Source organism: Natator depressus, chromosome 7, assembly GCF_965152275.1.
Source record: "Natator depressus isolate rNatDep1 chromosome 7, rNatDep2.hap1, whole genome shotgun sequence".
Taxonomy (NCBI): Eukaryota; Metazoa; Chordata; order Testudines; family Cheloniidae; genus Natator; species Natator depressus.
Genome location: NC_134240.1, coordinates 77,847,872 through 77,860,723, shown reverse-complemented (window position 1 = coordinate 77,860,723; position 12,852 = coordinate 77,847,872). Strand labels below are relative to the sequence as shown.

General features: G+C 40.1%; 1 protein-coding gene and 1 long non-coding RNA gene across 3 annotated transcripts in view; one reads left to right on the top strand and one right to left on the bottom strand.

Annotated features, from left to right (window-relative positions):
• LOC141990945 (uncharacterized) overlaps positions 1 to 12,852 on the top strand; it is a 39,593-nt gene that overhangs the window by 5,809 nt on the left and 20,932 nt on the right. The gene's annotated exons all lie outside the window — the stretch shown is intronic.
• Positions 6,447 to 12,852, bottom strand: part of REEP3 (receptor accessory protein 3) — a 68,567-nt gene continuing 62,161 nt past the window's right edge. For both annotated transcript variants that reach the window (XM_074958861.1, XM_074958862.1), the window contains one exon: positions 6,447 to 12,198. In XM_074958861.1, the coding sequence (XP_074814962.1) occupies positions 12,142 to 12,198 (57 nt within the window). In that variant the 3' untranslated portion in view covers positions 6,447 to 12,141. The remainder of the gene's footprint in view (positions 12,199 to 12,852) is intronic.

Sequence of the window (12,852 nt, the reverse complement as noted above, 5' to 3'; positions counted from 1 at the left end):
TTTCTTAGGATGCAGGCTTCCGATAGCTTCTGCAGCTTTGACTTAAAGTAATCTCAGGCCTCCTCTGCCTTTAGATCCATAAGTTCTTCAGTCCAATCCACTTCCCTAACTAATTTCCTTAATTTTTGAAAGTCAGCCCTTTTGAAATCAAAAACCCTAGTTGCAGATTTATTTTTGTTTATCTTTCCATTCAGTTTGAAATGAATTAGCTCATGATCACTTGAACCAAGATTGTCCCCTACAAGCATTTCTTCTATGAGGTCCTCACTACTCACCAAAACGAAGTCTAAAATGGCATCCCCTCTAGTCGCTTCAGCAACTACTTGATGAAGGAATCCATCAGGTATCGCATCCAGGAAAATCTGAGCCCTATTATTATTACTAGCACTCGTCCTCCAGTCTATATCTGGGAAGTTAGTCTCCCATGATCACGCAGTTTCCATTAGTATTTACTTCATTAAAAACATTAAAGAGGGCTCTATCCATATCCAAATTAGATCCCGGCGGTCTATAGCACACCCAAGCACGATCACAGGGGAAGCTCTAGTAGTTTTCTTCCCCAATGTGATTTTTGCCCAGACGGACTCTGTCTTAATCCATTCCATCACTTATTTCTTTACATTCTACCTCATCATTGATATACAATGCTACTCCACCACCTTTACCTTTATTTCTGTCTTTCCTAAACAGCACATACCCTTCAATACCTGTAGTCCAGTCCTGACTACTATTCCACCATGTTTCTGTTATCCCTATAATATCTGGTTTCACTTCCTGCACCAGTAGCTCTAGTTCCTCCATTTTGTTACCTAGGCTTCTTGCATTGGTGTACAAACATCTTAATTTTTGCTGTTTGGCCTCGCTCACATTCTGTACCCGATTCGGCACGGTCATTCTACAGCCAGTATGACCTATTAGACTGGTATCCACACTTTGTAATTATAAAAAACTACAATATAATAACAATTATACAGCGGGGTGCTATCAATATTTAACCTGCAGCTAGCAGCTGCTCTTGAAGTTCACTGTAACCAGATTTCACCTGTATAAAAAATGTTAAGGGAGGTCCCATACAGGCTGATTTGCTCCAGCCCCTGTACCCCCCAGGGACAGCCCTGCCTAGAGCGTATCTTTTAGGAAAATATCCAATCTTGGTTTAAAAATTGTCAGTGATAGAGAATCCCCTGCAACCCTTTGTAAATTGTTCCAGTGGTGAATTAACTTAAAAATGTACATCTTATTTCCAGTCTGGATTGATGTATCTTAAACTTTCAACCATGGGATTGTGTTATACCTGGCTTTCTCTACTAGACTGAAGAATCCATTTATATATTTGTTCCTCATGCTGGTAGTAGTAGACTGTAATTGTCATCCCTTAAACTTCTTTGTTAAATGAAAAAGATAGTGCTCCTTAACTCTGTCACTATAAGGCATGTTTGCTAATGCTTTAATCATCCTTGTGAGTCTTCTCTGAACCTTCTCCAAGTTATAAACATGCTTCTAGAATTGTGGACACCAGAACTAGACACAGTATTCCAGCAATCATCAGTGCCACAGACAGAAGTAAAATAACCCTCTCTACTCCTACTCAAGGTTTACCTGTTGATGCATCCAGTGATCACATTCACTCTTTTGGCCATACTATTGCACTGGAAGCTTATTCAGCTGATTATCCACCATGACCCCCAAAAGGTTTTCAGAGTCATGGCTTCTGAGGATAGAGGTTCCCAACCTGTAAATATGGCCTACAGTCTTTGTTCCTGGATGTATACATTTAGCTGCATTCAAATGCATATTGTTTGCATTAGTGACTCATTCTCTTCATTGTTTAGGATCACCACCAGTTATCCTGGGAGCTGGGTGGAACCTCAGTGAAGTTGGATGTGATAAGCTCCATTTGGAATAAGATAGCTAAAACAGTAAGACCACCATCCAAAACACAGGCCATGTGAGAGACTGGGGGCGAGGGTGAATGCAGATACTGTATCTATAATGGTCTGGGATCTGTGTAATAGGATTCCTTCGAAGTGCTACCTCTTCCTCGTACCCCTTTCTTCTCTACCTGTTTCCCCTCAGGCTTTGTGCATCAGACCATCCCAAACTCTTAAATGGCAATGCTCTGTGATGGACAAGACTGACCAGTAGGCAGTAATACCTTTAAGGGGTAGACTATCCCATCACCATACCCGAGAGCAGCACCATAATGTAGGACATTTCCTATATTGACAGTTTTTTCCATTGATAGTTAATTCATCTCTCCCAGAAGAAGCAGCTAGGTCCACAGAAGAATTTTTCCACTGACTTAGCCGCATGTATAGTGGAAATTAGGTCAACTTAACTACAGCACCTAGGGTCCAAAATTTTGCACTGCACTGAGCAATCTTGCTAGGTGAATCTAATTTAAGTGTAGACTACTCCTATGTTTAAGTAAAACAATACACATCTTGACCTTTTGTAGTTTTAATCCTTTTCTCTCAGATTGCTAACTTTTATGAATCAATAAAACTTTGTTTTGAAGAAAGCATTGTCACTATCTACCACCCTCATCTCTAAAAAGGAAGTATAAGGGAGGGCAAACTCTGGCTGCCAACTGCTGGTAAACAGGGATGCTATAATTGGGAGACTCACCGTATAAGTAGGGTGAATCACAGATTATGGGTCTGGCCTTTAGAAGGATGGCTATGGAAAGAGTGAGCAAGGGGTCACAGATATGGCTTACTCTGGAACAATGACACTATGTAAATATAGAACAACAGTGATTTCCAGAAGGTAATTCACAAAATACTGGTACAATCTAGGATTTATTTAAACATTAAGAATATTTGGCCACTGTTTACCACTATTCATTACTTTTGCCCTTGCACTTTAAATACACATTTCTGGGACGCTGGCATTGCTGAATATAGGCTTAATCAGCTGCAAAGGTTTTTTGTTTCCTTTAATAATGTCATTGTTTCACTAATTCTGAATTCAGCATAAAATCCTCAAGGTTAGCCAGGACCTGAATTTCTAGTGGAAAACACAACTGAGGGGAAAAAACAAAACAAATTCCTTAAAAGAGCGAATTTTCAGTGTCTTCAGTATACATCATAAAAGAGTAAAAGAAAAAGGTCACAATCTCTTTTCGGGTCCTTCCCCCAACAGAGCATCAAGCATGGTAAGTAGTACCTTTATTAGTGAGAAGGGCACTCATTTATGGCTTACTCCTGATAACACTTTGTTCTTCTCAGTAGAGAACAGTGTCTGCTGGATCAGGCCCAAAAGCACTTGCTACACTAGAGAAATTTTCTCTGAACTTCCCACCATTGCTACAGCTGCTTCATCTCAGTCAGTGTTAGCAATGCTGATTTGCCATCTGACACCACTTAACATTGTCATGTTTTCTATGGCTAAATAGATTTCATACCATGTAAGGGATATTTGAAAGCAGACAAGATTAAATAGTTTTAAATGCGAGTTGAGAAGAAATAGGAGATACATACTTGGTACATACATCAAGGAGCATGCTACCTGAAATTCCATTGTCATGAGTCCTTGTTCAGTAAAAGATGTGCACGTTTGAATTCTAACAGAAGAGATCCCCAGGTTGCAAGAATGAACTCAACATGTACCGCCAATAACTAAAGTAACGATGGAAACAATCAACGAACAAAGCTTCACAACACAGCAAAATTAAGTTAGCAAGGTTTTTATTTGGGATAAGGAGCGGGCATGTAGCAGTAACCTTTAAATGTTATACAGCACCCCCTACTGGTTAATCTGTGAAACTTTATTTTGACTTCAACAATAACTCTTTACCTTTGTCAGATGAAAAGCATGGGTGCCATTTCAGATTTGGGGAATGGGGGGGGGGACTTAAACCATGATGCCAGGGGCTACTTAGGAACCTGAAAATTCTCAGTTTTTTTGCGTGCGTGCGCAGATAGCTAATTTCTAAGTTGTCAGGAGCATTGTATTGAACTCCTATATAAAGGAAAAAAAAGTATGACCACCACTTAAAGCCATATTGTAAATTTATATGAAGTTTAGAACAGGCAGGTGATAATACAACAAGATATTCCCAAGCCCTAACCTTGAGGTATCAGTTTTGGAGCCTTAACACATATCAGAAACACGAGCTTGATACGTCAAACACTCTTTAGTAGAGAAAAAAAAAATCTGCTTACCCCTGCAATTATTTTTAAATGCAGTGGAGGACAGATCTGAAGCAACTCAGTGCACCTACTTAGTGGAAAAGTAGATGGAGATTTTAAGTCTGAACAGGAATGTCAAATTGACAACTTGTTTAAAAAAAATGCACAAAGTAGGGACATTTAAATAGCTTTAATCAAAAATAAAGGAGTCTTCATCCAAATCAAAGACACTTGGAATTGGAAGGTCTATTTAAAAGTCAAACTCCTGTTGGATCCCAACCATAACCCTGTGAGAATAATTAGTAGTAACCTCCAGGGCCTGAGCATGGAATCTCTGGTTATGAAGCTAAGTGATTTATTACTATTGTCTAGATTACAGTTCAGACAAACTATATTTAAACCACATTACATAATAGTAAAGGGTTACAATAGGCTACAAATAAAGACTTCTATCAATTAATGTTTTTCAAAGTAGGTCATTGGAGGAAAATAAAGCTTTGCTTTTTGATCTAAATGAGCTAAACTTGCCAGTTATAACTTTACTAACTTCAGTGGAATACTCGGACCAATATTGTTTGTTAATAAACAAAACAGTCTTCAAAGAGTCTCAAAATTATTTTACAAAAGTTTATTTCCTGTTTTCTAATAGCCTTGGAAAATATTAAAATCAAATTTCTTTCCCGCGATGTTTGTTTGATTTGTATATTTCACTCAACTTGGCTAATGAAAACAGCTGTGTGCATTGCCTGTTTATGTATCTATCCTCTAGTTCTTTCACAATACTATAATTTCGAGTTGCAAACATGACATGGAGAATGTCTGAATGGGAACAAAAAACAGCTTTGTGTGTGTGTGTATATATATACACACACATTTGTTAATGTTAGGTTTGGTATACAAATAATTTTAAGCAAACCTACAGTATATATGGAGACTAGACTGATTTTTTTTAACTGACATCCTACCAAAGATATTGGTAGCAGTCTTAGGGGAAGGTGATTTATGCACCTCATTGAGTAGGGCATATTAGGGAATCTCCATGCTACACACCAACTTGGCAATTTCAGGCCTGATTCCTAATTCCCCCTTTCTAGTCCCATCTGACTGATGCCAGCAGGCTGGAATCAGTTCCCTAACTATCCTGCTTAGAAAGGTGTTCACCTCGTGACTTCCCAGTCTATAGCTCGACTTCACCACAAGAGCCTCCCAAATGCCAGAGAGGTTCAGCACTGCTTCTAGCCATCCCAAGGAGGCCAAGGATGAGTACTCTGAACTGGTGTACCTGGGAGATACTGGCACTGCTTTGGCACCCCAAGTGTACCATACAGACACCACTGAATGAGGAATGGGGAGCACCAGGTAATAGGGAGCATGAGAGCACTTGGAGCCCCACATAGGTCTCTTCACCCAGGAGAACCCGAGGAACCCTGTGCCTGGGTTGACAGAGGTGCTTCCACAAGTGCAAAGCTGGCTTGGCTGCGAAGTACCAGGCTCTCTCTGTACTGAGCCAACCAGGGAGACGCCCCCTTGGCCACACCACTGGCCAGACTTCTACCTTTTTCAGAGGACTCCTTAAGGTGTAATGCTCCTGTGTGTACAAGTGGCCTCTTTCCCCAGAGGCTCCAGATGCATGGCTCAAGCTGACTACCTGCAGCTGGAACCAAGCGGGGCCAGCCAGAGCTCAACTTGCTCAACTCCCCATGTGCCAACAGGCCCAGCCCCACCAAGCCATGGCAGGGGCAGCACAGGAGGAAACATGTTGCAGCTGCCTCCCAGTGCTGCTTCCCACCAGGCAACTGCAGCCATAAATGTGGCCTGGGGAAGGCGAGGGTGGGGCACTGCCTGGAGTCACCTTGCTCTTCATATGCCTCCTTATGCCCTAGTATGTGAGGGAGAGGAGTATGCTGTCCAAGGAAGTTGACAGATCTGTGACTTCTGAATTTGCATGTAAAATTACCGGATATGAAATAAAACTTGGGGGGCAAGTGCCCTCCCCCCCTCTGTAAATGATGCCCCTGCATAAAAGCTGCTTCAAAAGAAAAAGGAGTAGGAATGAAAGGCTTTAAGTATGTTAGTTAAAATGATATGTTTAATTCAAAAAAATCCACTTGAATATCCTAACTGATAGAATACCCGAGTAGACTTGCAGTTTAAAAACCAAAAAAACCCAACCCTGACATTTCCTCATCAGATAACTACTCATTTTGTTTACACACTTAAAAATGTTTTACCTATTTCAAGTCCGCATTAATGGAACAACAAGCTTTTATGCATACAATAGCGTCCTCTCTCTCTCAAATCAGGCACTCCAAAAATATTAAGTGACAATGTAACCATACGTCAAACATTCTTTAAGGAGCTCCCTACAGTTAGTGTGCGGTTTCAGATGAGGAATTTATAATAAAAGTACAAACAAGTTAGTTTCTAGTAAGTCTGCAGTTTATTTTACATTGTTTTTAAAAGTCATACTTACGGTAACATACGCATTGCATCCTGCTCAGAAAGTAGATTTTACAAAAGAATTTCAAGAGAAGTGGATTAGTGTTTAAAAAGCGCTCTACAATACAAATATGTAAACAAATTGACAGTAATTTAATTTTACAATAAAAAAGTTAAAGCTTTTATTTCATGATTTTTAAAGGTACTATCTTTAGTCTCAATGCAGACTAATTTGGGGGTTCTTGTAGCATTGCAGAATGCGAGTTCTTGAAAATGTTACAATATTCCCTTCACAAACATGCATCCTTTACAGAAAAAATATTTTCAAAAAATACTGAAGTCCCAACTGATAAAATCAACATAAAAAAATATAAAATGCATCTAGTCATGAAATCACTGCTAAATACTTAAACACTTACTTTGTCATTCTGTAAACCAAATTTTTCAGTTTTTCCTATAGTGCTTATCAACTTAAGTTCATTTATGTTTGAGAAGTGTTCAAGATATCCGGTCATCTGATAGGCACGGAAGTAACAAATAAAATAGTCAACACTGGTAATTGCTTTGCTTTCATGGTTTGCATTAAGTTTTTCAAAGACGCTTATCAACAGTTCACTCTTTAGACTTCCATTAGTGTTTGTACATGTGACCAAGATGAATCTGTTAAACATTAATACAAAGTTCAAACATTTTCCAAAATGTATGTTGCTTCTCTGGCTAATCTTGTTTCATCTGGTTTTCAAATCTTACATAAATTGTAATTTTAAGTAACTAACATTACAAATACTGTAGATGGCAGACAAGTCCAGAGTTCCCTGAAAATGCTTTCTTCTTTATACCATATTTGGGTTATTCTGTTTATATATTTTAATTTGCATATTGATAGAATAAAGTGCTAGTTTCCTCAGAAGTGGACTTAGATTTCTCAAAAAATGTTAAATAAAAATGTAATAGCTAGAACTATACAGATCATGTTCAACATCACTCAAACCAAATCCTCAAGATACTCTGCCACCAATGTTTGAAAGACTGCACAGTATTTCAGATAATTGGTTGACACAGTTTATCTAGCATGGTAACAGGACAGCCAATAAATAGGTATAGTTTGGTTAAACAATGACTAACAGGACAACGAGCCTACACTTTTCAAAAGTGTAAACTCAAGGAGTGAGAAATTTACCACTGAGTCATGATTAAAAAAGATTAATTTAACAGAGAAAAGCATAGGCTGTCGGGAATGAGTAGGTAGTAAAAGCTATTAGATTGAAAAACAGTCTGAAACAATTAAAATTAGATAGGACAGCATGCAAATACCTTAATTAACATGGGGCTAAGGTTGCCAGCATCCCCATCCTGTAATTCTCATCCCCTTCCAGGATAATTTAATTCCCAGAACTCAAACACTGGAAAACCAGGAATGCAGACAATCGGCTTCTGTTCAGCAGCACAGCACGAGTTACTCAGGGCACATCTGCGCTACAGACTTAAGTTGACCAGTGGCTGTAAGTTGACTTAACATAGAAGTAATTACCATGGTGGCTGATGTCCACACTACCCTCCTTTTGTTAGTGGTGCGCACCTTCACTTGGAGCACTTCCACCAACTGAAGAGGGGCAGTGTGGGGAGCTGAGCCAGGGAGCCTAGCTGCCCCCGGGCTCTCAGCTGGGAGCAGGGAGCAGCTGCCCAGCTTTTCGCCTATCCGCTCACGACTGAGAGCCGGGGCCAGGCTTCTTCACTCCCTGAGTGGGGAGCAGGGAGGCCGGGGCAACAGCCAAGCTTTCTTGTCAATTTCACGGCCCAGCATGGAGCCATGAAATTGACAAGACAGTCAACAGCAGATGTAAGTAATCCAGTGTCTACACAGGGATTGTGTTGCCCTAACTACATGGACATAAGTGCTGTGCCTCTCGTGGAGGTGGTATTATTATGTCAGTGTAGTAGGGCACTTACATCGGCGGAACAGGGCTGTAGTGTGTACACTGACATAATTAGGTTGATGTAAGCTGCCTTAGGTCAACTTAACTGTATAACATAGCCCAGGCCTCAGACGAGCAAACCCCACATCACTCTGCCTTGAGTGAGACTATGAACACAGCTAAAGTACCTTCTTACTGAAGTGCTAAACACAAAATGCTTACTCAGTGGTGTAGTGCTAATCAAGTTCTGTTGCAAGTGCAATATGTTATTAAAGTATTTAAATAAGGAGGAAGCAAATATGGTAGAAGAAAAGTGATTGAGCCATACTAAGAAAGAGGAGTGAGTAGCAAAACACTGAGAATGGGATGAGAGAGAGGCAAAAAAGAAGGTGTACCCCCCACTACATTTTGTATCTTCAATGGAATAATTATTGGGCCACAAGACCACTTTATTATAATATAAATGTCTGGCTAAATCCTTTTATGGTTGAGATTTTCAAACCAATGTATCTAAACGTCTGTAGAGATACCTGCATTACAGAAGAAATGCTGCAAAAATGATCTGTGAAGTTACTGAGCTTGGCAAGTCAAGTAAGCCACAGAGAAACCAATCTTAATGGTCCCATGTGTAACAGACTATGTGTCATGCATATGGCTGTGCAATTGTGTTTCAGAGTCTAAGCTTTAATTTAAAAAAGTCTCTAGCCCTTAAAATGGCAAAGACCCTTAAAATGTGAAGAGGATGTAAACTGATGGAGTAATTATGTGTGAGTAGGGAGACCACCTGAAACTTCAAATTTGAAAGGTGAGAATTGCCCCATTCCTCTACAAGGAATGTTAATGATGCCTAATGAGAACACCTTTACAACTATCATGTTATCAGAAAATGAAAGCTAATGTTAGCAATTATTGGTGGGTTACAGTAGCAAATATTAGAGTAATGAGATGGGGAAATGAGGAATTCAAATATCAGTCTTTCCAAGTTTAAAGTCACCTCTGCCCATCCAAAGAAGGGACAGGGAAAGATGCACTTCCTCCAACTACGAAAGCCTCAACTAATTCCTGTGTCTTCCCAAGTGTCACAAGGCATGAACATCCCCTCCTACCCTTTTGTCTGGACAACCAGCCTTAACATGCCACAACAGTTACAGGGTTTCAATACAAAAATATGCAGCATACTGAAAGTTTGGGCCTGGTATTAGATCAACTGAATTTATCAAAATAAAGGCTACTATGTTAGCTAGACTAGGATAACCGGGAGAGAAAGGATTTAGGAAGGTGGTCAAAAGGAAATCAAAAGGTCCCTGCTGCATGATTTAAGTCTAATGGGCAGCAAAGGACACAAAGCCCAGCCGATGGTGCTCAGATACCATGGCAACAGGAATGGTATAAGATCCTAAGTAGAACAGAATGGCAGAACAAGTCTCTAACAAAAACTGTTGCCCAAGTATGTAAGGAAAGAGACTTCACCCCCTTTATAAAATTGGGACCAGTAACCTCAGTTCTATTTGGTAGCATGACACTGGCATCAGTGGTACTATACTCATTTCGGAGAGGGTGGATGTCATCTGGTATGTCATTGAAACTTTTCGTAAAGCTGTGTGAATCTTAGCCCTTTTAGTCCCTTATGGAATGTAACTGGTACCAATTGAAGTGTTTCTGAAACTCCCTTTGCACAATACTCCCACTGTTCCCATCAGTATTGTCACTCTTGTCTATAAAGCTGTCTCTACAGTAATTTCACCTAAATTCCTATAGTTGCAGCCCCACTGATTGTAATGCTAATGTAAACCAGCCCTCATTTTCAACTGTGTCATTTAACTCTGCTCAGAGATGATCTACATGGCAGTAACAGTAGGAATAAGAAAAATTCTAGCTAAAACAAGTAGGCTGCACTGGGCCAGTAGAGGGGGTTGCTACTGAATGGGGGAGTGAGGGGTTCCAGAAAGAAATGTGATTTTACTGCCCTCTTACAGTCTCTACTTGCTGTATTTCTCTCGTATCTGGGAGAAGGTGCAGGGCAGGAAGTTTTTGGAAGTGATCCTATGACATACCTTCCTTTAAATTGAGAGAGTGACACTTCTGTCAACACTCAATACATTTTAAATTCCATTTAATTTTTAAACATAGTATTTTCCTTCCATCCCTACTGGCTACAGAGATATTTGTATAAAAAACTCACAATAGTATTTTCCTTCCATCCCTATTGGTTAGAGATATTTGTATAAAGGATTTTTAAAATTAAATAAAATCATGATGTCAGTTGGGTTACCACATTCCTGACTGAATCAGCAAGAAGACAGTCTTGAAAAGAGCTATTTATACACAAATATCTTAATAACTTCATGAACAATGAAAAGTATATATTTTAAACATTTATCAGAACTCAAGTCTGATATCTAAAAGCTATTCTGAAAAAGAATATTGTAAAACAAGCCTTAGCAAAAACCTATAATCTAGGGCCTGAACAGTCCATCAGATGTGACTGCATTACTCCGATTCATTTCAATGGCAGTTGTACCACACAACTGATAAGTTGATCAGATCCCCGATACCTAGCAGATGCTGCAAATTTGTATCTACCACAATTTAAAATTGAGAACTGGTTATTAGTCATAAATCACTTTACATCTGAATGTGCTGGAGAAAGTACTCCCCCTAAAACACAGAAGGCACCTGATGAAATTCTTTAAAGGTTAGTAGCAGTTATCTATAACATCTTCCGTGTGCTTAAGTAACCAAGAGTAAGATGTGGTTATACAAGGATTAAATTGCTGCCATTTAAAAATACATTGGTGAAATCTGATTTTTTTTTTTTAAAAAATCACTAACATTACATGGTTACTGTTTTACAGCTGTACAAGTATGCAAAACCGTTGTACAGATATCAAAGTGCACCTATTAATATTTAAAATATTAGGAAATAAGGTGTAAAAAGTTCTTTTAAGGACATACCAAATATAATTGGCTTTCCCTTTCTCCTTTCCCCACCTTCATTCAACTGTCCTCTAAAACTGTACATTTTTATACAATTATGAAGGCTTTTTCAGGAATCCTGGTTTAGAAAAAAATTCAAGTATACCTATTTTTGCATTGTAAACTAGGAAACACTATGGGCTTAAGTTTTTTAAGAGCTGAACACCAGCAAGTTCAACTGATGTTAATGGAATTTGCAGCTGTTCAGTTACCTTTGAGAAAATCAAGCTTTGTTTCTGGCATTCATTAAATTCTTACAAAGTTTAATGAGTGCAGAAACCTAGGATTTTTCCTAGCCACATTTAACAATCAAGTCAAAATGATCATAGAATCATCGAACCTCAGGTTGGAAGGGACCTCAGGAGGTCATCTAGTCCAACCCCCTGCTCAAAGCAGGACCAATCCCCAATTTTTGCCCCAGATCCCTAAATGGCCCCCTCAAGGATTGAGCTTGCAACCCTGGGTTTAGCAGGCCAATGCTCAAACCACTGAGCTATCCGTCCCTCCCATGATAAGCCATTAAAGATTAGAAGCATTTTATACAGCTGTTTAGACTGATAAAAATGAGTCCTACCACCATGCTTAAAGTTTTTATATATACACACAAATCCTGAACACATGATGTGCTAAGTAAAGTTACTTGTAGTACAGCAGTTTGTCTTTAAAGTGTAGTACACTTAAAAATACACCGTAGGCCTCTTCTTTACTTTATATTTTAATGAGCCGTACCGTATCTGAAAGAGAAAGTGGTGTTAGAAATCAAGTGTTACCATTTAAGTTGCATAAAAATTACCAAGACAAAAAGGTGATTTTTTAAAAAAACAAACATTTGTTATGATTCAACTTCAGCATATTTCAATTCAGTTACCACAAGCAGGTATTAAATAGGATTAGACCACTAGATACAGGACTAGATTAAATAAATTCATCCAGCTATCACAGGGGCGGGCAAACTTTTTGGCCTGATGGCCACATCGGGTTTCCAAAATTGTATGGAGGGCTGGTTAGGGGAGGCTGTCTCCCCGCAAACAGCCAGGTGTGGCCCAGCCCCGGCCTCCTATCCGACCCCCCCACTTCTCACCCCCGATGGCTGCCCTGGGACTCCTGCCTCATCCAACCCCCCCGTCCCCTGACAGCCCCCTGGGACTCCTGCTCCATCCACCACCCCTGGACTCCCCCCCCAGGAACCCCATTCCTGACTGCCCCCCCCCAGGACCCCTGCCCCATCCAACCCCCGTTCCCTGCCCTCTGACCGCCCCGACCCCTATCCACACCCCAGCCCCCAAACTCCCCTGCCCTCTATCCAACCCCTCGGTCCCCTTACCGCGCTGCCTGGAGCACTGGTGGCTGGCGGCGCTACAGCCACGCTGCCCAGAGCACCAGGTCAG